Raw genomic sequence first — 25,704 nt, 5'->3', positions numbered from 1 at the left:
CAGGCAGAGCAGCCTGGACAGAAGTGAGCTGAAACATCCGTTTCACTTAAACGAGTGTGAGCTTATCAGTCACCAATGCCAGCTTTAGGAGCAGGCGACCTGTCTGCTTACGGAACAAGCTCCCACCGATGCACGCATCCAGATCACTCATGGCCAGTTAAGTCGAGTGTTCTTGGACGCCCTGGCTACCTGCGCTTTAAACGTATCCCGCTAAATACGCCTCCACCACCGTGGTACTCAGCTAGCGGTTGCAGTTCTAATAGGACGTGACACCGCCCGGGGGGGAGAAGAAAAATCAGGCCTAATGGATCTAGGTAATCCCTCTCACTGAACCTCACCAGCGCCTTGCTTATAGCCTCCCCCTCCTTCTCCCACCGTCCTCTTTTATCCTCCCCAGTGCCTTGCTTGTATACTCCTCCTACCCACTGTTGCCGGAATTCACCAGGAGAGAACAAACGGACGGGGGCAGGCTGGACAGGGCATCCCCCTCTGACACAGTCGCGCACACACTGTCACACACATACACAAACACACAGAGTTGCGCGCACACACACACACACACACACACACACACACACACACACACACACACACACACACACACACACAACAAGGAACCAGAACCTTGGAGTCGGGAACCCACTGACCAGACACTGACACTAGCCACATAGAGCTAAGTTAAATCTGTCTCCTCGATCAATGAGCTAATGCAAGCTCCTCTATCACAATAATTTAGTAACAGATGAAGGATGGCATGATGCAATTGGCCTATTGTACTGTGTTTGTAGACTGGCTGCACATTCCCTGGGCCCTCACAGTTTGGCTCCCAGGATCTGCATTAAATCTCAGAGGAGAGGAGCTTATCCATAGTTCTGGTACAGTACACAGTACAGTACATACAGTGATATACAACATGTATTTTCTCATAAGAAAAAGCAGAGGAGATAGTTTTAGAAGTTGTTTTTGATTTTTGCCGTGGCTTATTTCCACTTATTCTCCATTTCTTGCAATACATTAATAATAACCATGCTGCAAACAATGTCTCAGAATGTGTGTCTCTCTATGGGCAACTATCAATCAGTCAATCATTAAAGTCTATTCAGTGCTCTAAAGAGTATGTATAAGCTCAGGTCAGTGTGTATGTAGTGCACTTATATCAGTACATCTAGGTGACATGAAGGCAGACAAAATTAGCACACAACAAACAAACTTTACTGAGCCTTTAAGCACTCTTAAATAACCATCCTCTACCCTCCATCCCTTCATCCCTCCCCCAGCCCTCACTTTATCCACCTGTCCCTCCCGGGGGGTAATTTGGCGCAGCTGCAGAGTGGCTGGGCTGGGGCAGGCAGGTGGGGCAGGGTGGGACAGGGAGGGGGGAAGGGGGGGCTCAATAGAGGTAAGTCACTGAATCAGGAATTAATGAGTATTAAAGTATTAGGTGAGAATAAGTCCTACCTTTTAAGCCCTTTAGCATTCCTAAACAACTCCAATAACACCTGTTATATCAAGGAATCGCAGCGAGGCTGCGTGGTGTGAGAATTCAATTATTTTTCTCCTATTAAGTCACCTAAGACATGATGGCCAAACTGGTAAGCAGATAGTTCTCTGTGAGTTCACAGGCATGGAAGTAAAGCAACTTGAAAGACAATGTCAATTAAAATGTTAAGCACAATTTCTGTGAGTATTATATTCAATTTGACTACAATTGGTAGAAATAAAATATAACTCAATAGCAATTTGAGTCATAACATTTTGACCACAAACCAACATTTGACAGAGGTGCCTATTGAGTTACAGACAGAATCCAGAAGTGGACAGTGTTCTTTCTTTGACACAGAGAGCTTCTAAGATTCTCTGTTCTCTTCTCTAAGCTTCTCGTCTCTGAGTTCTCTAAGGCTATAATGTCATGGCAGTGAAGCCAGCCAGCCAGCCAGCCAGCCAGCCAGACAGACAGACAGACAGACAGACAGACAGACAGACAGACAGACAGGACATTGGCCCTCCTATTGTTCTAACCCCTTACATCACCACCATGACCACTAGCAGCCATTGCTGCTAGTCACAAATCACAGTAATCATAAGCACAAGGGCCAACGACCAGCCCATCAAACAAACCCTGAGAGTGATCCACCCATCCATCCTCAAGTCTATTTTATAGTGCATAGAGCATAAATTAGACAGCATTGTTGGTTGGTTGATAAGTCATCAAAAGGAGATCTCCTTGTGTAAGCTCATCTTCACACACAGCAACGGTGATACCTTCCTTAGGTGGAGCTATAGAAATACTAGAGCAGGCATCCCCATCCAAGACCACATTCTGTGGTGGAGTGCCGTCTGGGACTATGTTAGGAGGACGGGCCGTTTGTTAACTAAACCTGAAAAAAACCCATCCAGGGGGAGGAGACAGTAGTGCTGGCAGTAGAGAGAGACGTCAAACAGGTCCTCCTTGGGGAGGTGGTTCGCTATCAGATAGCCCTGGGGTTGGACACAGGCAGAGAGACATACACGTCGAGAGACAAGAGACTCAGAGTACACACACACACACACACACACACACAGGTTGGACACACACACACAGATAACACAATTTAATTTAGAATTTTTACTAACACAAGTCTCCCCATCGTATTGGAGTGCCAGACTCTCTCTATACAAAGGTCATGAGAATGGAGACTTGAACCTAGAGAACAACCTTCTACAAATCCTGAATAATTCAGAATCAATTGATAGGCTGATGATGTGTCATCCAGAGAATGAGGGGGTACAGCATGTTATTCTGGGTGATGATATCCCATCTATAGTGCATTCGGAAAGTGTTCAGACCCCTTGACTTTTTCTACATTTTGTTACGGTACAGCCTTATTCTAAAATCGATTAAATTGTTTGTTTTTTCTCATCAGTCTACAAACAATACCCCATAAGTCTCTGAATGTCATTGAGTAGCCCAGCCAGAGCCTGAACATCTCTGAAGAGACCTGAAAATAGCTGTGCACAACACTCCCCATCCAACCTGACAGAGGTGGAGAGGATCTGCAGAGAAGAATGGGAGAAACTCCCCAAATACAGGTTTTAGAATAAGGCTGTAACTTAATAAAATGTGGGAAAAGTCAAAGGGATCGTAAAGGCAATGTATAATCCTGCCATATACTGTACCTCGCTTAAAAACAGTAAACTGAGATTGAGTATAATTCAAACAACAAAAACAGTTATGTTGTTAATAATACGTGGTAGATGCTGGTTAAAATAAGAGCTTTGTGGGGGTCTTTCTGACTGTGCTAAAATTTAGACAGGGATTCACTCCTTGTCTTTCAATCCACCACAAATATTTGCCTCCACAGTGACTGCTATCTCAATCCTCTGTGCTCACCCTGGGCCAATTGAGGCTAGAGACTTTGCTCATTCTCCTCCTATAGCACCTCACAACAGCGGAAGGGGAAGTGAATATATTGTTTGTTTGGTGAATGACCCCTGGGCATATGGTGCTGCCTGGGAGACCCTCCTATGTGGGGAGGGGGTGGGGGACACTCGACCTGTCTGAGAGGATACTGGTATTGAGTTGCAAACAAGTTTGTAATTAGCCCCTACTTCACTTGCTGGGATGGAATTAGTGTGTGTGTGTGTCAGTGTGTGTTATGCGAGTGCATGTGTGCTTAATTCATTTGTTTCGGTGTGTTTTCCTGAGCTCGTTGCGTGTGTGTTTGACCTCCTTTCTTTAGGAGGAATAGGGGTTGGGGCCGGTGATAACGATAACACTAATTAGTTCTCCTCCCAGTTGCTTGTTAATTGCGTTGAGTTGTGGATTTATACAGCATGGTTGGATGGGTAATAACCCGCCCCACAGGGCCCCAGACCCCACCCCCTGCCTTGCGTGTTGGCAAAATCAACAGCTCATTTTTAAGCAGGCGACTTCTTGTTTAAGTCGAATTAATTATGCCAAGTGGGGTTCCAACTCCACCATCATGTCCTGGCCTGCGTCCCAAATGGAACCCAATATTTCCTATGGTGCACTACTTTTGACCCGGGCCCATAGGCACTATAGGGAATAGGGAGCCATTTGGGATGCAGACCTTGTTTTGTCCAGAAAGGGGAAGAGGTGCAGGGAGGGGAGGGGAAGAGGGGAATGAGGGCTCGATATGTGCATATGGTCACAGAATTAATTAGAACACAAAAGTATGTAACTATATAACTCTGGTAACAAAAAAATGATCAGGACAAATAGATGGAAATGTTGCTACAAGGTTGATGACCACTCTTCAGTGGTCATGTGTTAAACACTATTGTGTTTGGTTCAGCTTGTAAACTTTTCTTGCAAAGCTGGCAAGAGTGCAATTTTGACAACACAGCCAGGAATATAAACTTTAGCAGGCTTTATTGACACGCTATCGTGTTGTACCATATCAAAACGATGCCTCTATAAGGATGTGCGGTATTCAAAAAATCAATACAGTTTAAACACCCCTCACACACTGATACTGACTGGCACACACCATCATAATCTCCTCATCCCATCTCCATCTATGATTAAGAAGATTGGTAATCTCACTCAGTCTGCTCTCAAAGTGTTAACAGATTGGTGGGATTTGGAAGGGGGTAGAGGGGTGTGTGTGTGTGTGTGTGAATATGTTTACGCAAGTGTGTGTACAAGTGTGCATTCAAACGCGAGAAGTGTCTAAGACCTAACAGCGTCAGATTAACTATAAAGTATGATCTTCCCCCGGCTCATCTAATTTCTCCCCCCTTCTGTGCTCCTCTATACTGGCTGTGTGAACAGACACTTGCACACACACAGTACAATCCCTCCCTCCCTCCCTCCCGACAGACAGACACACACATAGGCACACACACACTGCACCCCACTGCCCTGATAATCTAGATGGGCTATCATCCTCTGCCCACTGTTTGTACAGGGAATCTATACCTTTGTCTTGAGCTATGGACTGTTTGGATTTACTTCCATTTGAAAAATGAGAATTTTGTCACAGTTTATTATACATTGTTGTCACGTTCTGACCTTAGTTCCTTTGTGATGTTTTTGTTTTAGTGTGGTCAGGGCGTGAGTTGGGTGGGCAGTCTGTTCTTTTTTCTATGATTTGGTATTTCTGTGTTTGGCCTGGTATGGTTCTCAATCAGAGGCAGCTGTTTATCGTTGTCCCTGATTTGAGAACCATACTTAGGCAGCCTGTTTTCACCCTTGAGTTGTGGGTGATTATTTTCTGTTCTGTGTTTTTCTTCACCGTACAGGACTGTTCGTTTGTCGTTTTTTTCTTTTTTTTCCAGTGTTCAGTTGTTTCATTAAAGAATAGGAACACTTACCACGCTGCGCATTGGTCCTCCTCTTCTTCCACCCATGACGAGCATTACAATTGTGTTAGTAGAGTAATTAAAAAATATATAATAATATTGAAGTTAAAATGAATATTTTACAAGGATATAATGTATAAACATTTCAAATATCAATGTTCCTGTACACACTGGCGGACTCACCATTAGGCAACTCAGGCCATTACCAAGAGCATCACATCATTGGGGTCTCGTGAACTTGGCAGAATTTTGTTTAAAATGATCTTGCCTAGGCTTATATTGTTACTTTCACAAGCTACTTTAGTTTCCATTTGCCTTTTTGTGACAAAGAAATGTATCCATTGAACATGTATTCTGCACAGAAGGTATACAGTTGTTTAAATAAATAATAATATTGTCATGTATACTTCCTCCCCGGCCTCTTGGTCATCAGACTGCTGATTATCCCGCACACCTGTCACCATCGTCTCGCACACCTGCGCCTCATGACACTAACCTGGACTCCATCACCTCCTTGATTATCTTCCCTATATCTGTCACTGCCCTTGGTTCCTTCCCCAGGCGTCATTGTTTCTGTTTCTTGTCTGTGCGTAGTTCGTGGTTTGTATTATGTTTCATTTATTTATCCCTGAGGAAGGGAAGTTAAATGCCGAAACGTTGGTAAATACCCATTCAATTGCTGGGAGATTATACATGGAGTGTGCGACTTTCTCTATTTTGACTGTTTATCATTTAGTTATTAAAACACTCACTCCCTGAACTTGCTTCCAGACCCTCGCCTACATTATTACAAATTAAATCTAGCTTTGTTTATATATGTCTTGGTTTTGAGTGTATTTGGTCATTTACATCTGGCTTAGAACATTACATCTTACACTGCATGGCCAAAAGTATGTGGACGGCCCTTCAACTTAGTGGATTCGGCTATTTCAGCCACACCCGTTGCATGGAAGCAAGTCCCTTCAGCAATGTTCCAACATCTACTGGAAAGCCTTCCCAGAAGAGCGGAGGCTGTTATGGCAGCAAAAGGGGGATCACCTGCATATTAATGCCCATGATTTTGGAATGAGATGTTAGACGAGGAGGTGTCCACCTACTTTTGGACATGTAGTGTGTCTGTAGTCAATTAAATTATGCTAGTAATTTTCAGAGGTTTTAGGTTATAAAACAAAATAAGAAAACTAAAGAAAGAAAATCTCCCAATAAAATAAAGTATTTATTTAGCTATTACAGTTCAATTCTACATAAAGTCCGAATTAATTGTCTGTTGTCTAAATGATATAATCAATCATGACCTCGAAGGTCTCCAGCTTAGCCTGTGTTGTCTGGTAAACGCATATTTGTGTTTCGTAGAAAGATTGTTGGACAAGAGTAAACCACTTGACCTGTTTCTAAACCATGACCCTTTCTTTACATGACCACAACTTCTATTTTAAAACCTATATGCACACAAAATTCATAAGCATGGTCTGCTGGATTGGCACGGCATTGATGTGGTTCTGTAGTCTAGAGACTATGCATGTAAACTGTCCAGGGTTACTGTCAATTCCATTTCAATTCCATCAATTCTGGAGACTAAATGAAATTCAAATTCCATAATAAAAAAAAAAAATTATTTTCAAATAGGATTTTCCTGAACTGACCCCAACCCACCCCCACCACCATACACAAACGTATTAACGTTATTCCCCTAAACAAAACAGTAGCCTAATAAATACAATTATGAATAATAAAAAAATAATATGGAATGTGCCTAAAGACCCAGAGCATATATCAATTCCCTATAGCCTATACTCATATAATATAGTTTATTATGTGTGCTTGTTGTACCGCAATCGTGGACAGATGCTTATCCTAAACCGGATTAATAAAAAATGTGTCCCCTAAAGACGGATTAATAAAATCAGAACGGGATTGAACCCATGAAGCAGGATCATGTAATACAGTGTCCCCGAGTAACACTGCCGTCCATCACCCTGCCTCCAGAGACGTTTAAAAAAAACTATCCTGACCTGGGGATGGACCGGGGTGGAGGAGGATAGGTCTACTGTATGAGTGTCCACTTTAATTAAAAGGCGATTACTTTTGCCGGGAGCGTTGAGAAGATGCTTAGCAGCTTTGCCAAACATGCATCTCGGGAAATTTCGCCGTGGGCAAATGGAAGCGGCCGCCGCGTAGGTGATACAGATACAGATTGCCAAGGCCTTAGCGCGGTAGCTCTGGCGCTCAGATTCAAACTGCATTCAAATCAGAGCATACACTATAGCTGTGAAGCGGTCTGTCATCTATAACCCATACATGTTATGAACCAGGGTGCATCCATTCACCAGGATGAAAAAACAACAACAAACAAAAAAACATATCCGAATATAATTACTTCAGTTTGGGTTAGGCCTATCTAAAATATATATGCACATTTGACCGAAGACCTATAATCATTTGTTGACAAACTGTAAACTAAAACTATACGTACGAGTCAAATATAGATGTTTTTAAACCAAACATTTTATCACATTATTATAAACACAACAATAATATGTCACTATTCTACTATTCCAATTATCAAGTGATTGGTTATAGAAAAGTTATTGATTATGTATCACTTCATTCTATTTAGGTGAATTAACTTTCTAGTAAATACCAACCAGGCCTAATGGGTAAAAAAAAACGCTTGATTACACACATTTTCCTCCTCTCTTCTCTTCTCCACATCCTCCTCCCTGTCCTTTGGCCTGTATTGGATTTCCCCCGGCCGGCCAATCATGCAGATCAGACCAATTAAATATCCTTGTTGTTAGCTTCCCAATCATCCTGACAGTCAATGTATCCCTCGGCTAAAACAAACAATCTGATCAGGCTGTCACCTCTATACACATTACCCCCCGCTAAGTGGCTAATGACTGCGAGGCGCATAATCCCTCTCAAAACATCTACAAAGATGCTAATTGTTTCTATCTATAAATACAGGTCGACTCCTGGCGTTCTTTCTTTAGCCTACTAGAACCGACAGAACTCCAGGAAGTGCCTGGCTCCGACGCGACTGTTGTCACATATAGCATAGCTTGCCAATACCGGGAAAAGACAGGAGAAACAACTTACATAAGGAACTCGCTGCCAATCAGATTTATTTTTACTACAAAACTATATTTGATTCAACTAAACTTCTGCATCACTGGGAGGCTCACTGGGACGTGGTGCGTAAAAGGACACTTCACGCACCAGACAATTGGTGTGACCAATGATACGACCATTGGCCATGTCCATTTAGCTGAACCAACATTTATTTTTTAGATATATGATAATATAGACTATTTTATTTGTGACAAAGTCTGAGAAGAACGAAAAAGGGGAAAGATGTTCCCTTTGCCTATGTTCACCCCGGAACAAGTGGCTCGGGTGTGCGAGAACCTCGAAGAGACCGGCGACATCGAGCGCCTGGGTCGGTTCTTATGGTCCCTGCCTGATGCTGTCCCTGGCTCCGCCGGGGAGGCTCTCAACCGCCACGAGTCAGTGATGCGCGCCCGGGCGCTGGTCGCCTTCCACGGAGGAAACTTCGAGGCGCTTTACCAGATCCTCCAGAGCCACCGCTTTACACGCGAGTCTCACGCCAAACTCCAAGATCTGTGGCTGGACGCGCATTACCGCGAGGCAGAGCGGCTCCGGGGCCGTCCCCTGGGACCGGTGGAGAAGTACCGTATCCGGAAGAAGTTCCCACTGCCTCGCACCATCTGGGACGGAGAGCAGAAGACGCACTGCTTTAAGGTGAGACACCAAGCTGTAAGTATTATTCTTTCGCACCATACCTATAGTTACGCACCTTCATCATGCATACATGCCTATATACACTAACTGGCTATAAATTAGAAATGAACGAAACCCGTAACTAATATCTGACTGTAACCAATAATGGCTCACTGTTAATTGTACATTTGTAAAACATTTTTAAATTCTTATACTGAAACATCTGTCATTCTGCCCTGAACAAGGCAGTTACCCCACTGTTCCTTGGCCATCATTGTAAACAATCATTTGTTCTTAACTAACTTGCCTAGTTAAATAAAGGTTAATTAAATAAAACAACAAATCTGAAATAACTTCAGATGGTCTCATTATGGCACCTTGGCATATCAAGCTAATGATACTGAGTCACTGACAAGGGTTCTCTCTTTTTCTCCAGTCCTGATCTCTGTTAACTCAGACTATAGATAATAGGAGGTCAATTCCCTCCTGCAAGGTTAGGTTAGACATAGTAAAAGATTTTCACATAAGAGGCTGTAGGTTATTTCTATAGAGAAACAAATTAATGCAATGGTGTTTCCCACAGAGATCCTGTTAAATTATGTTCTAATATGTCATGTTATGGCGTTTCACTTTCTACCATTCACTGCTTTGAGTTTGATGGCAAAGTTCGATGGCAAAGTTTCAAACAGGACATATCTTATCTGTAGTAATGTGGCTGCACATGTCACTTCCTTTACTGAGGGACAGACCAATACATGATTATCTACAGTCTCTCTGCTGAACCACTGGCAATATGCATTAGTGTCTTTGTGTGGATTCACAAAACATAAAAACAAGCACATAAGTGTTATAGCCAAGAAACAAGCAATGTCAGCCAAATCAAGACTCAATAGGCTACACAAAATATATATTTGTTTTTTAAAGTATTTTCATTTAAAAAAAATCTACATCTCAGCATGTAAATGACATAGGTGAGAAGAGATGCTTCTGCTCTTCAGCCTTAGCCTGGGTAACAATCTTTTTGTGACAACCAATCCATTCCTCATATGACACAGAGTACAAGGAGGGGAAGTGTTAGCACAAAATAGGTCTAGATTTCAGGCTACTTCAACCTGCAGTAATCCTGTGGTTAAAGAGCTCCATAAGAGCATGTTGAATGGGGACTGTGCTGCTATAGGCTGTAGGCTATAGTGCATGTGTTTGTGTCCCAACTGGCACTCTATTCCCTATATAGTGCACTACTTTTGACCCAAGCTCAATGGGCGCTGGTCAAAAGTAGTGACTACATTGGGAATAGGGTGCCATTTGGGATGCAGTCACAGAGGGAGTCAGCTTGCTACAGTATAAACCTTGCGTGTCAGAGACCCCCCGTGGCGGTATAAGCCAAGCTCCCTTTTACTCTGGAGTTTCCACCAACTAAACAGCAGTGAGCAATCACCTAGCCTGGGATAGAATATAATAACTTTATTTTCCTGCAAAGGAACTTATTTTTGGAGTGGTTCAGAAAAAGAACAGACATAAACATCGTAGGTTACGCTACACAGTAGACCTAGCTACTAGGCTACACTTGGTTACACAAATAACAGAGGACGGGGCAACGATAATGCAACATGAAACAAACTTTAAAAAAAATAAGCACCACTCTCCTTGGTGCTGGATGGCCAGTGTCTTTGATATTTGCTTAGGAGCCGATTCCACTGAATATCGGAACCTTTCACTATTAAAGTGAAACAGAGAGATATTCCGTTTTGGATCACGCCCAGGTTACTGTTGCAGTCAACATCACTCCAACGCAAAGGTCTGTGGAACCAAGCTGACAATCATTAGGTCTAGGGGGAAATGTTGGGCTTAACAGTGTTTTAACCTTTTGGATATCAGTATAGACATCATCAGTTATCTTTAGAAAACAACCAAACACAGGCATAAGGCATCCCTATTCCTGTTAACCATTGCAGGATTTTGGTTGCTTCGAAATGCACTTCAACCAACAAAATCACTACTAAATGCATATGAAATCACTTGCATCAGGGCAAGGAATAGGTCATTTTAGAAGATACAGTAGCTACACACAGCACAAAAAAAAGATTGTGACGGACTGAGTAGTCCTAGACTTAACGCTGGGCAGATACACGCGTTGAGCAGGTCACATTTCCACAGAAACAACATCACTCTCTGGCCCAGGATGTTGTTGACAATATTGAATGGGTAAAGTCTGTGCAAGACCATTAGGTGAAGGGTCTAAGGCTGAGCACTGACTTTTGCTATAGATCGTACAGTAGGTCAGTGGAGTTTAGGTAATGTCCCAACTCCCCCGTTAACATCCCCCTCTTGTGGTAGAGTCAGATACTGCAGGCAAATCATCTTGCTGCCCCACAAAGTATAAACCTCTACTAATCGTAAGGCATCTAGCCCTCTCTCCAGTACTAAGCCCTTTTATCCTGAGCCAATATACAGTATAACATATTTATGTTGATAATGTAGATTATAAATATTATCCCTTAAATCCAATTTAATACGATTATTTTCAGCATGGCTTAGGTCTCCTGCAGGAAATCTTCTCTTAACAATATCAATGGAGTAGCCTAATGAAAGATATCACACCCATATGCTGCATATGTCATATCTGATTGTGAAAGATATAGATTATTATGAACACTGTTGGTTACATGAAGCAGGGAACTGACCATTGTTGTGTCCTTTATGTCTCCAAGGAGAGAACTCGTAGCCTGCTCAGGGAGTGGTACCTCCAGGACCCCTACCCAAACCCGTCCAGGAAACGGCACCTGGCCCAGGCTACGGGACTCACGCCTACACAGGTCGGCAACTGGTTCAAGAACCGACGCCAGAGAGACAGGGCCGCGTCGGCAAAAAACAGGTACGTCAAGACTCAAGTCAAGGCAAGAGAGAAGGTTACTCAGCTGGAACCTTTGACTTTCTGTGTCTTGTTGAAGATGTTCTAAATTCTAAACTGAAAAATTAAGCAATTTATCAAAAGACTGCTTTTTGAGTGTGAGCCAATTGATTATTGTTTTACCTCAAGACAAAAGCACTACGATTAGTCACAGAGTGTACCACTTAGGTAACACTTCAACCAACCATGTGTCTCTAAAACTAACTTCACAATCTCCTTCTCCCTGTTCCCAGACTGCAACAAGACCCCACCCACCTGCCTTCGGGATGCTCCCCTGAGGGTTCTGTCCAGGAGCGCCACTCCCACCACCCCCGCCTGCTGACTGCCTCCCCCTGTCACCCGGGCAGCCCCGAGGCCAGCGACTGCAGCACTGGCACCGACCCTCGGGGCACCGGAGCCTCCACCCCCGACATCTCCGTCAGCAGCGACAGCGAGTTTGAATCCTGAGGTCGGGTCATTGAGTGCAGCTGGAGAGAGGCTCTAATTGGTTGAGTCCTCAAGGGAGAAGCTATTATTGGTTCTCAGCCAGGAAGCCCCGGCCCCACAGATATAGAGACAATATAGACACTGTAGAAGTACTATCTGTCTGTGAGTTGGGATTGAACACATTGACAAAAGACTCGATATGGACACTTGATGTGTTTGCTAGTGGAAGAATGGGGAGGGGTGGGGGGTTGGGGATTGGACCATTCACAAACACATGCACTTAAAATGCACCATCGCACACGACTGTGAGGTACACGGTTATTTACAGTGCCTTGCAAAAGTATTCACTCCCCTTGGCATTTTTCCTATTTTGTTGCATTACAACCTGTAATTTAAATGGATTTTTATTTGGATTTCTTGTAATGGACATACACAAAATAGTCCAAATTGGTGAAGTGAAATGAAAAAAATTACTTGTTTCAAAGAATTCTAAAACATTGACAAGTGGTGCGTGCATATGTATTCACCCCCTTTGCTATGAAACCCCTAAATAAGATCTTGTGCAACCAATTACCCTCAGAAGTCACATAATTAGTTAAATAAAGTCTACCTGTGTGCAATCTAAGTGTCACATGATCTGTCACATTATCTCAGTGTATAAATACACCTGTTCTGAAAGGCCCCAGAGTCTGCAACACCACTAAGCAAGGGGCACCACCAAGCAAGCGGCACCATGAAGACCAAGGAGCTCTCCAAACAGGTCAGGGACAAAGGTGTGGAGAAGTACAGATCAGGGTTGGGTTATAAAAAATATCCAAAACTTTGAACATCCCACTGAGCACCATTAAATCCATTGTTAAAAAACGGAAAGAATCTGGCACCACTAATCCATTATTAAAAAACTGAAAGAATTTGGCACCACAACAACCTGCCAAGAGAGGCCGCCCAACAAAACTCACGGACAAGGCAAGGAGGGCATTAATCAGAGAGGCAACAAAGAGACCAAAGATATGCAAAGCTCCACCGTGGAGATTGGAGTATCTGTCCACAGGACCACTTTAAGCCGTATACTCCACAGAGCTGGGCTTTACGGAAGAGTGGTCAGAAAAAAGCAATTGCTTAAAGAAGAAAATAAGCAAACCCGTTTGGTGCTCGCCAAAAGGCATGTGGGAGACTCCCCAAACATATGGAAGAAGGTACTCTGGTCAGATGAGACTAAAATTGAGCTTTTTGGCCATCAAGGAAAACGCTATGTCTGGGGCAGACCCAACACCTCTCATCGCCCAGAGAACACCACCCCCACAGTGAAGCATGGTAGTGGCAGCATCATGCTGTGGGGGAGTTGTTCATCGGCATGGATTGGGAAACTGGTCAGAATTGAAGAATGGCGCTAAATACAGGGAAATTCTTGAGGGAAACCTGTTTCGGTCTTCCATAGATTTGAGACTGGGATGGAGGTTCACCTTCCAGCAGGACAAGGACCCTAAGCATACTCCTGAAGCAACACTCGAGTGGTTGAAGGGGAAACATTTAAATGTATTGGAATGGCCTAGTCAAAGCCCAGACCTCAATCCAATTGAGAATCTGTCATATGACTTAAAGATTGCTGTACACCAGCGGACCCCATCCAACTTGAAGGAGCTGGAGCAGTTTTGCCTTGAAGAATGGGCAAAAATCCCAGTGGTTAGATGTGCCAAGCTTATAGAGACATACCCCAAGAGACTTGCAGCAGTAATTGCTGCAAAAGGTGCCTCTACAAAGTATTGGGTTTTTTTTGTGTGGGGGGGATAGTTGTGCACACGGAAGTTTTCAATTTTTTTGTCTTATTTCTTGTCTGTTTCACAATGAAAAATATTTTGCATCTTCAAAGTGGTGTAAATGAAATGATACAACCCCCCCCCCCCCCCAAATCAATTTTAATTCCAGGTTGTAAGGCAACAAAATAGGAAAAATGCCAAGGGGGGGGGAATACTTTCGCAAGCCACTGTAGTACTTTATGACTGTGCTGCTGACTTGTACAAAGAATTACCAACTACAATTCTCTGTCCTGTAGATTTGGGCTGGAACGTGGGTAGTCAGTCAGTTAGGAGCAAGAACATATTCTATAACAGCAATAACTATTCTCAGGCACATTATTTATAGAAATAATATACATCGTCACAGTCTTAGAGTTAGAGTAAATACTGAACCTGAATTATAATATCATATGTTTTGACCGGTTTCAACTCATAGGGAGTCTATTTTTTTAGTAGTCTATCATTGAGTACTAGCTTTAATCCCGTTTCTTAGTTTGCCCCTTACAATGAACAATGCCTTCGGTAGGCTGTTGGTTTCTAACATGAGCAGGCGTCTGTCAACTCAGAACTGCTTATGACGTCACCGCCTTAAAAAGGAACTACAGATTCTCAGTCGACTTTCATTCCGTGGGTATCATAGTTCTGTGGGCATCACAGCCACACGGAACTCTTGTAATTGTGATTCACTTCCATTTAGCCACCGCTCTAAACCATTACTGTTCCCGAAAGCTAACAGAACAACAAATAGACTTAGGCTCCAGACAATGTTGTTATGTATGGAAAAGACATCCCACGTCATCACCACACATTTGCATTTAGATGAGATAGTTTAACATTCTTCTTCTATTATGACAATGTAACAACTGTATAACTATGCTGCTTTGGATGATGTGTCCAAAACATCTCCATTATAATATTATTCCAACCTGGTATATTCTTTAGACTGTTGTATGAGGCATTATTCAGTGCTCTCTAGAGATGTACTTCATACATGCGTTGCCTTTCAGAGCAAAACAGTAAGTGAGTGAATGGGATAGGAACGAAATGAAACTACGAAATATAAAAGCAAGATTGATAAGTAGCCTAAGGGTGAACGTGAAGCACAACTCCTTGATGTGCCTATAAACCTTTGAGGTCAGAATAACGACCTGGTTCATATATATGACTGTTCTATCTTTATATAAATATACCCACATTAACATCACCAAACAATACATTGTTGTGCGATGTATTCATTGGAAAAGAAGTATTTTGTAAAAATGTGTCTGGTTGTGTATGAATGTGGAATAAATGAAACAGTGTTGATCCAAACCTGATGTCGAGGTCTGCACGAACGAGGCATGAGCGTTTAAAGGTGAAAAGGAGCGAATATTGGATAGTGATCAAGAGGATGAAGCCATAGGTTGTTTGTTTGTTTGGGAGGAGGACTCATGTGTGCTGGGTTTGACGGCATCATCCTCTGACTTCACTTTTTAATAATTGAACAATCAGAGTAGATTTGTGACCAACAATTAGACAGTGAGATTGACACATTGCCTACCTGTAGACCTACGCCAATTCCGCCCCCCCCCCCCCCCCCCCCTTTGTCTTTTCTCCTACCCAACTAGTCTCGACTCCGCCCACACTTCACGTTATTGAAGGAAGAAGAATTTGCTGCAGTCCCTCGTATTTTGCATTTTGCAAGAATCTTTCCCCGTGTTTAGAGATAAATTAAGTGTTGCTTAATTGGACTAACCTGCGTTGAGAGCCCCGACGGGAGGGAATATATAGAGGTACCTTCACTCAGCATCAGTGGAACATGGACAGCGAGGGCAGAAAGGTTGTCGTCTGTGACAATGGCACAGGGGTGAGTGAATATGTCGACAAAACGTTGTTTTAATAACTTTAATAGTTTTATCACTACCCCACCGAGTAAAACAATTATAATATTGAATGCTCATTTAGGATTTGGGAATGAATTATGAGTGTATGCATAATTGGAATTTAACAACCTGCAAGAAGTAATATAGGTGTGTGACGCTATATCTTAATCAATTGTATTTGTCGGTTTGGCTAGATGCCCTCCCCCCAAAAAAATGTCAGCTAACAATTTTCAGATTGGTGAATTAGTCTAGTCAGTTATCCAAACTTGTAGTAATCATGGCCGAATCCTGACCCAGGGGCCCAGACCTCCAGGGGGCCCTCGCTGATTTTGTTAGTCACTCTCACTCAGATATCATTAATATGGAATAAGTCATGGCAAAATGTGTAGAATTGCAGGAAATTTACTGCAAAACTGCAAACATTTCTCTCCACACCATGGCAAAATGGGTAGAATGGCTGGGAATTAGCTTTAAAACTGCAAACATTTCTCTCCACACCATGGCAAAATGGGTAGAATGGCTGGGAATTAGCTTTAAAACTGAAAACAAGTATCTTAGTAGGATTGCAGGAAATTTGAATATGAAATTGAAACAAATTATCTCCCTCAGCCCCATGGCAATATGTGTAGCACTGCAGAAAACTTACTTTAAAACTGCAAAAATGTATCTCTGCCCCATGGTAAAACAAGTAGAATTGCATGAAATATGTTATACAGTTGCAACCATATCTCACTTAGGGCCCCCAAAATGCTGTGTTGTGTGTTGATAACAGCACAGTTAAGTTATTTTCTAGTATCCTGCTACAAAGTTGCAACATTTAATTCATAAATATGGTAACAGAGAGTCACTAAAAAAGTATGATGTTGTAGAAGCCTATGTAGAATGCTGCTCTCTGCGCAGGTAGTAGGTTGGGGTGTGGGTCTGTTATGAGTGCACATCTGTCTGGACTTGTCACAGCCGACTCCTCTTATTCACACAAACTGCCATACATGGTGGTGATGTGTTGGAGTGAGCTGTTATTGGACAGGAACCAGGAAGGAACACAACCCAATACTTTCTGAGATTATTCTCAATTCCCCATGCTTCTTGCTTCTTCATCTGCACGAAACAAATGGATATTAAAAGACCCTTTAAACTTCATGTCCTGCAGAGGTACAACATAGATTTATGAGCTACAAGAGTTTACTGGCCCAGCCTCCACACTTGCGGCTGGTGCTACTGATTGGAATAGAGGTCTAGGCGGGACTGATTTCTTAATCCCGCTCCCGCCCGCAACCGCAGTTTTTAATGCTGCTCCCGCCCACTCTCTCTGGCTTTATGTCCGACTCCCACCTGCTCCCGCAAGAACTGGCCCCGAACCCAATTTAAATCGCGCAATGAAATTGAATGTGTGTGACGCAGCTCATTTGGCAGCTATTGTCCCAGCAATTTTGCGCCCTATAGGCAATAAACAAATGCGCAGAAATAATCTAGTAAATAGATTAGATTAAATTACAAGAGATTATCACGTGGCCCATTATATTAGACTATCGATCGGTTTTACTGGGCTATATAAACCAGTAGGCTAGACGTACAGTAGTTTGACTAGAGCATAGTTGGAGAGAGAGCGGACACTTGCGCTTTCTTTTGAGATACGATTTTCAGACAGAGACATATATTGGTAATCAAGGCATTTTTATTTCATGGCAATGTAGTAAACTATAGCCAAATCATATTTAGAAATGTAGTTCATTTGTATTTATCTGCCCCGTGCTTCTCCGCCCATGCATATAGCCTACTCTTTTTAATTGAGACAATACGGCACCTGATCTCGCATGTCCAAGAGGATATGTAAGGCTACCGAATTTGAAGCAGCAAGAATGATGACCGCGGACACTTGCACTTTCTCTTGAGCTACAGTACGTTTTGCAGATACGATATAGCCTACCTTTTAGGAGTGGGACTATTTGTAGGTAGAGACAAATAAATGGGTAATTCATATTTAGCCTATTGACCATGGTGAACGCAGGTGGCGCCTTTTCCTTTTCAGTGATGGTCATATTTTTGGACTGCACATCGAATCACGCTTGTTGGGCGCCCTCCACTTCTTTCCAGTATCAATATTTATTTACAGACACTGTAGTAAACTATAGCATAATAATATGTAAGTCAATTTCCTTGGAAAGATAACTGCCACGTGATGCTCTGCCCATGCATACACTGTAAACCCCAATGTGCTGTCGTTACAATTTTGGGGGGAGGAAACCAGTTGCACTTAAGTGGATACAGATACTTAAAGTGATTTTGTAGTCATTACTCAAACCGATAGAGTCACTTTGAGTTGTATACATTTATTTTCGGGGGGGTGAAGCCCCCACTAAACCACAGCTCCAATATACTTTCCCAGTGTGCCTTGCCTTTTCGAGTGAATTGTAGAGTTACCACCAATGACTGTATTTGGTAATGACATAAACTAGGTTTCCATCCAATTGGCTACAGATTTTCATGCGGATATTCGAAAATCTGCATAGAAACAATATGCCCATTTTCACACCTGAGATGTGTTTTCATCAAATGAACTTGTTGAATATAAAATGCTGTGAGTGATGTAGTGCATATAAACATTTATTTTGCCGTTAAATTCCCATGTACCGAATACAAATTCAAAGTTAAATGGGTTTCTATCATATTTTCCCAAAATGTTGCGTTATAACTACATTTTGGAATTGGCACGTGCGCTCTAGCCAACAATTTGCAGTGCAGGTATAGGCTACATGATGATATTATTATAGACAAAAGACCGATACTTTTTATTTGTCAAACGGCAGCCAAGCATCGATAATTATATCAACAGAGTGCAAGACGATGAGTTTATCTGAAGTTCATGATAATTTACGTCTGTAGCCTAATAAACTGCATGCTTTCCCTAGTCGCAGTGGGAGGACCACACAATTTGTCATCGCTTGACTCCAAGTTTACGTCGATATGATGGTTATTATATCAATATTTGCGCATAAAAGCGTTTCCTCCGTCATTTATTGCATAATTAATTTTACTGACACAAAAAAAGTTCCCATCATGTCTAGCATATTTTGTTTTGTCGACATTTGAAAAGTTTACTGACAAATTAGCGGTTCCCATTTTACTCAGATAAAAAGGTTGAATGGAAACCTGGTTATAGACATGGCTGTTGCATTCGTTAATTTTCAGTCCTGTGGCCTTCACCAAGTGAGTTCCTAGTCAAGTGTCGTCATTATAATTCAACTCTTTATGACAATACATATCTCATAAGGCCTTATTTGTAGGCCTAGCGTTACCTTAATACAGTTGCCGGAAACTGATGGTTTACAGGACACATCAGGCCTGCAAGTATGGATGCAAAATTCCAGAAACTTTCCCAAAATTCCCAGATTTAAAACAAATCCTGGTTGAAGGATTTCCATGAATCTTCAAACCGGGATTACTAGATAACCTGAGAAATGTAACAGCATTTTGCAACCCTACCTACAAGTCAGATTAGACTGGCTTGCAAAGTGATGTGTGATTCCTATTGGAATCTAGCCATAGCTAGGAAATTCAACAGACATTTTTATTCACCTGCAACCATAATGAGTTCCAGATTTAGGAACAGTGTGAGGAGACTACCTAAGCCGTTTAAACTGGAACAACCAAATATAACTAAATGATTGGATTGGTTTAGAAAAAGTATAGTTATTTATCTTTGTGTAGCGTAAGATTACTCAATCAATCACCCAATGTTACTTTTGGTTTTGAACATCAGCTTCAAACAGCTGAAAATACAATATTTTTGGTTGTGGAAATTATATTTCACAGCGGTTTAGATGGTACAATGATTCTCTACACTACACTTGCTTGTTTTGTCACATAAACTGAAATTAGGCGACTATAAACATTTTAGCAACCAGGAAATGGTAGAGCAATTTCTGCATAGTGCTTCTTTAAAAAAATGTAGTTCATGTGGCTTATCATTTAGTTTTGAGTCAATAGCACAAATATTTTAAGTAATAATGACTCTTCATTGACTTTGAGTTCAACGTACTAGAAGTATTTGACTAAAAAAGGCCTTGGACTTTACTGGGTAGGCAGGCTACTCTATTTAATTGAGACCACACGTATAGCACACTTGATCTTGTATGTCCAACTAGGAGAGGAGAGGTAGACTACTGAACTCGAAGCTGCGAATGCTGAGAGTTTGTGAATAATGCGACAGAGGTGTTTCTAAAACAATATTTCTGAACGCCTGCAGCATGAAAAATGCAGGCCGCGCCGCAAAATGAACTCTGTTGGGGCATCCCGCGGGAATGATTGGAATGTATTGCACATCTACAGGGTATGGAATGTGTCTTGGCCAAAAAAGACAAGTTAGGACATTTAAAGAATACACTGTACAAAAAGACCAATCTGCTGACAAAGTCATACATTTTTGGGCATTGAGTGGAAACCAAAATGTGACCAGAGAGAATGTCGCTCATGCTAAACTTCTGCAAAATATTTTCAGTTCAACTTTAAAGGCTGATGTGTCAAACAACTGTATCAAGTCAACAATAACAGTGTAAAATGCATCTTGAAATAGTAAATTATACATTGTATTGCTGTCTATTTACCTGTGTGCTTACAACACACACAAAACATCCTGTTGTTCTTACAGTATCTTACTGGCAGCCAGTTACCAGTAAGTTACTGTAAAAACAGTATGTTACTGTAAAAAAAAACGGTATGTTACCGTAAATTCCAAAGAGTTGCTTTGGTACCCTTTGTACCTTTTTTGACAGTAATTTACGGGTAACTGGCTGCCAATAAGTTACCGTAAAAACAACAGGATTCTGTGTGTGTTGTAAGCACACAGGTAAATAGACAGAAATAGAATGTATAATTTACTATTTCAAGATGCATTTTACACTGTTTTTATTGATGACTTGATGCAGTTGTTTGACACATCAGCCTTTAAAGTTGAACTGAAAACATTTTGCAGAAGTTTAGCATGAGTGGCATTCTCCGTGGTCACATTTTGGTTTCCACTCAATGCACAAAAATGTATGACTTTTTCAGCAGACTGGTATGTCCTTCACCTCATGTTGAAAGTGTATTGAACGTGTAACCAACAGAATGTTTATTTCAAATTGGTTTCCATGCAGTTTGTCAAGTGTGGCTTCGCTGGCTCCAACTTCCCCGAGCACATCTTCCCTGCGTTGGTGGGTCGGCCCATCATTCGTTCAAACACCAAGGTCGGAAACATCGAGATTAAGGTGAGGTTAATTAAGGAGGCAGTTGACTTCCAGCCTAAAGATAAACACCGACTCTTATGTGTCAAGGGAAAAGTTCTTCTCCAAACATGATTGCTCCTCAGCTGAGCATATTCTCCTTTAATTGTGCATGACTGTAAACTCCCTCTCTGACAATCACAATATAGAGGTAATATCTCAAAGTTCCATGTCTGTAGCCTCTGTATATTTTGAAATAATCAAAGAAATCCAAACCAACTCCCCTGGTGACCACCCAAACCTAAACCTAGGACTTGATGGTGGGTGATGAGGCCAGTGAGTGTCGCTCCATGCTGGAGGTGTCCTACCCCATGGACAACGGCATCGTGCGCTCCTGGGAAGACATGCTTCACCTGTGGGACTACACCTTCGGCCCTGGGCGCCTCAATATCAGCCCCCCAGACTGCAAGGTCAGTTATTCTATATACATGTTAGTTTAATTGAGGTAAAACACAAATAAATTGCAAGAGAGACCTAGGTATGAAGTGCATTTAGTCTGTTAAACTTCCAATGTTTTTTTAGACTATTACTTTTTAGACATTCCATAAAACCTTAGGATTGCATCTTTAAGTTAAAAAAACTGTTTTTACATTCCTCTGCCCTCCGTGTATGTTGTGTGGGGATCAATACAGTTGAATTTGATTCAAGGTGCTGCTGACGGAACCGCCCATGAACCCCACTAAGAACCGGGAGAAGATTGCTGAGGTCATGTTCGAGACCTACCAGTTCCACGGCATCTATGTAGCCATCCAAGCCGTGCTCACACTCTATGCCCAGGGTAAGGGGAGACTAGACCCAAAGACATGGCTCTCCCTGTTTTATATATATATATATATAGTAATGCCTAGACTTTAGCTCAACAGGATAACACATTCTTGTGGGGGCGCAGGTTTGAACCCAGTCGGTCACCATCATACCATCTGTTACGTGACCCTGTGTGCCCTGCCCTGTCCTGTCTCCAGGGTTGCTAACGGGTGTGGTTGTGGATTCGGGTGACGGTGTGACCCACATCTGTCCCGTGTACGAGGGCTTCTCTCTCCCGCATCTCACGCGCAGGCTGGACATCGCAGGGCGTGACATCACACGCTACCTCATCAAGGTGTGTACAAGGGCCGCGTCCCAAATGGCACCCTATTCCCTATGCAGTACACTACCTGGGCTACCACCTGGGACGCATCCAAATGAACTTTAGCGGATATATGGCAACGTTAATTCTCTCCCTTGTGTCAATCATCATGCAAAATCTTTGCAAATACATAGCCTATAGGACTACACATTCCTCGTGAACTATTTTGTAATGAAAATTACTTTCTGGGGATGAATATAAAAGACTCCTTTGTTTTTTTCCCACCTCTCACCCATCTCCCAGCTGCTGTTGCTGCGCGGCTATGTCTTCAACCAGTCGGCGGACTTTGAGACGGTCCGCATGATGAAGGAGGAACTATGCTACGTGGGATACAACATAGAACAGGAGCAGAGACTGGCCACAGAGACCACCGTGCTAGTGGAGTCATACATAGTACTGTAGCTAACCCTATCCACACATGTCAATTAGAGCGAATGCTTATGAATGTGACCAATGCTCTTTTAGCTTGTTGCAAAACTCAGAAACAATCGGACACCCAGGATAACCTCATATAAATCTCTCTACCCCATGCCCATAGCTACTGTAAATGTGACATAAAATACTTCAGAAAATAAAGAGGTATGAATGTGTAATTATTCACTTACTCGCTCTCTGTTCTAGCTCCCTGACGGTCGTCAGGTGATGGTGGGAGGGGAGCGTTTCGGGGCCCCTGAGGCCCTCTTCCAGCCCCACCTCATCAATGTAGAGGGAGCCGGCGTGGCTGAGCTGCTGTTCAACACCATCCAGGCTGCTGACATAGATCTCAGGTCAGCGATACACCACACTGCTGCTGGTCTCCATATGGTTTAATGGCTGGACATAACACCGCTAGATAGCCTTGTCTCATACTCTATGTGTTGTAGTAAACCTTTCTATTGTGTGTTTTAATGTCATACAAGTATGGGAGGAGGCTAGGCTATAGCATCAGGTCAGCTATACAGTACAGTACAATACACTGTTGGCCCGTGCTAAAGTTAGAGATCTGCACAATAGTCGTTACATAGTTGTAATATATATGTTTACACACATTATATATTGTTGTTACATACACGTGTACGTGTAGGTTATTGTAGTTGTTTGGTAGCTGTAATAAATGTATTATATAAGCCATAATATTATACATCTGTAGCTAGATGACCTCAATCTCCCTCACCCACCCGTTAAATGAATGAGAACTGTTTGCACACGTTATGGTTTATGTCTGATTCCATGATTCCGGAAGGTCTGACTTCTACAAGCACATTGTGCTGTCTGGAGGCACCACCATGTACCCCGGCCTTCCCTCCAGACTGGAGAGAGAGATCAAACAGCTCTACCTGGAGAGGGTGCTGCAGGGGGACACTGAGAAGCTCTCTGTAAGCACACACACACACACACACACACACACACACACTACAATAAGTAAACCTGTGTATATGTTGTGTTCCTTCATTTTAGTTTACCACATATTTTTCGACCCACTCCCCTTTCCCGTTACTTTCCTCCCTCTGTACAGAAGTTTAAGATCCGCATTGAGGACCCTCCACGGCGTAAACACATGGTGTTCATGGGTGGCGCAGTGCTGGCTAACATCATGAAGGACAAGGAGTCCTTCTGGCTGAGCCGGGCTGAGTACCTGGAGAAAGGCCTAAGGGTTCTGGACAAACTGGGAGGAGGTGTGAGATAAAGGTGAAATAGGGGTTAGGTAGGGTCTCACACAGACGAGGTCTGGGGGTGCCGGACAAACTGGGGCGCGGCAATAGATAGAAGTGCTCGGTCGTATTGACTTGGCACAAATGGAAGAAAACGCTGTGCTCTAATGAACACGACACTGGATAAAATGGTGGCCGGGGTCAGCTAGACTTAATACAAAAGAAAGAGTATATGATACTGTGTTAAAAACTGTGATTCTGTAATAGAGAAATGATCATGCTTTCCTGGATGCATAGGGGCCAGCCATTAGCTCTGATTAGAAATCTCTGTTATAAGAAGCATGACATAGAATAGCATTCTCCTCTTCATAACGATCAACTTTCCAAGATGTTTTCCTTGTCAAATTGACATATTGTATTGCATACAGTACAACAATTACACAGTACAATTACACAATAGAATTGTACAATTGTAATGTTTCACATTTTTTACCATTTTAATTCTCACTGTGTCAAATTGAACCCTTTTGATGAGGTTTGTTATGTTGTTTCAAATACATATGAAAATAAATACAACTGACTTTAATCTAAATGCCAAATGGAATAAAGTGAATGTTATGGTCTTTGACTGAATAGCCAGCCGTTCAGTGTTGGACTATATCTTTGTGTCTTTAAAGAATGTCAGTTATCACTTATTCTCTGTCACCCATCATGTGTGTAAACGCAGTTGGAAAAATAGCCATGTTTGTTTATTCTGACAGTGTAGAGAACATGATTAGTCAAAGATCTTGTGACCGTGGTGGTTTGAGGTTGCCAGAATCTGTCTGCTATATAAGAATGGTAATTAGCTGTCTCCCAGTTCGGACTTGTAACATCCCCTCTGCATTATAACTTCATCATGATATTACGGTACATATTTTAGGCAGCAAACACTGATAAAGAATACATCATGTACCAGCACTATGAACAGATATTGCAATTTTATTGCGATTTTGTAATTCTGGACAAAATACAGCAATGTGTTATACATGAAAAGAAAGTGAATGCCATAATGTTGCATTTTTCAACACAACCAACACATGCATCACATACGAAACCTGCAGGTTCTTTACATAAAATGAAAACAGCATGCAATAGTCTTCAGAGAATGTGTCATTGTTGGTCTTTAAATTAACCGTCGTCCAATGGAAACTTTCATTAAGTAAAATATTTCACATTCATAAACAAACTTGTGATTCATATTAAATATAACTATTCCACATTTTTAAACAATTATTGTAATAATACATTATCATAAGTTGTTTTTTGAAAAATAACATTGAGTTGAACAGTCAGTTGACAAAGATGACCTGCAGCGGGAGGAGTCACCATGGTGACTTTACATTCAACCAATCACCATGAGGTATTACATGGTCCCATTTTCATTGGCCGTTGTCACGGATTGTCTTTTCTCTGAGAAGCTCCTTTTTTCATGGAATGTTACAGCAGTTCTATAGAAACAGTAATTGAAAGTAAAACAGAAAAAAAGGTATTATTCTGACAAATATGTCCCTTTCTTATCGTAAAGTGAAATTAATTTGGCAAAACAAGAAAATATTGTGCCATTTAACAAAAGTCCTCATACATGTTGTCTACTTGTAAAGTTT

At 42.0% G+C, this 25,704-nt stretch overlaps 2 protein-coding genes across 3 annotated transcripts; both read left to right on the top strand.

Moving 5' to 3' along the window:
* The first annotated feature begins 8,547 nt into the window (after positions 1-8,547).
* On the top strand, positions 8,548-12,667 carry LOC139379402 (homeobox protein SIX6-like). Of its 2 annotated transcripts, none has more exons than XM_071122210.1 (3): positions 8,548-9,066; positions 11,757-11,920; positions 12,190-12,667. In XM_071122210.1, exons 1-3 carry the CDS (start codon positions 8,659-8,661, stop codon positions 12,401-12,403), a joined length of 786 nt encoding a protein of 261 aa, XP_070978311.1. In that variant the 5' UTR covers positions 8,548-8,658; the 3' UTR covers positions 12,404-12,667. The 2 variants fall into 2 exon arrangements, with proteins under 2 accessions (XP_070978311.1, XP_070978310.1); XM_071122209.1 differs by having other exon boundaries at positions 8,548-9,081.
* A 3,160-nt stretch (positions 12,668-15,827) lies between these two features.
* LOC139379401 (actin-related protein 2-like) lies at positions 15,828-24,686 on the top strand. The gene is made up of 9 exons (XM_071122208.1): positions 15,828-16,024; positions 21,176-21,286; positions 21,553-21,711; positions 21,950-22,079; positions 22,264-22,400; positions 22,671-22,820; positions 23,049-23,194; positions 23,650-23,782; positions 23,923-24,686. The coding sequence occupies exons 1-9, from the start codon at positions 15,977-15,979 to the stop codon at positions 24,091-24,093; spliced, it is 1,185 nt and encodes a 394-aa protein (XP_070978309.1). The 5' UTR covers positions 15,828-15,976; the 3' UTR covers positions 24,094-24,686.
* Positions 24,687-25,704: the final 1,018 nt, after the last annotated feature.

This window comes from Oncorhynchus clarkii, chromosome 21 (assembly GCF_045791955.1).
Source record: "Oncorhynchus clarkii lewisi isolate Uvic-CL-2024 chromosome 21, UVic_Ocla_1.0, whole genome shotgun sequence".
Lineage (NCBI taxonomy): Eukaryota > Metazoa > Chordata > Actinopteri > Salmoniformes > Salmonidae > Oncorhynchus > Oncorhynchus clarkii.
This window is presented reverse-complemented; position numbering and strand designations above follow the sequence as displayed.

Coding starts and splice junctions, on each gene's coding strand:
- LOC139379402 (XM_071122209.1), top strand. CDS start 8,659: ATGTTCCCTTTGCCTATGTTCACCCCGGAACAAGTGGCTCGGGTGTGC. Junction 9,082..11,756: donor TTAAGGTGAGACACCAAGCT/GTAAGTATTATT, acceptor TATGTCTCCAAG/GAGAGAACTCGTAGCCTGCT. Junction 11,921..12,189: donor GCCGCGTCGGCAAAAAACAG/GTACGTCAAGAC, acceptor CCCTGTTCCCAG/ACTGCAACAAGACCCCACCC.
- LOC139379401 (XM_071122208.1), top strand. CDS start 15,977: ATGGACAGCGAGGGCAGAAAGGTTGTCGTCTGTGACAATGGCACAGGG. Junction 22,401..22,670: donor TCACACGCTACCTCATCAAG/GTGTGTACAAGG, acceptor CCCATCTCCCAG/CTGCTGTTGCTGCGCGGCTA. Junction 23,195..23,649: donor GCTGCTGACATAGATCTCAG/GTCAGCGATACA, acceptor TGATTCCGGAAG/GTCTGACTTCTACAAGCACA.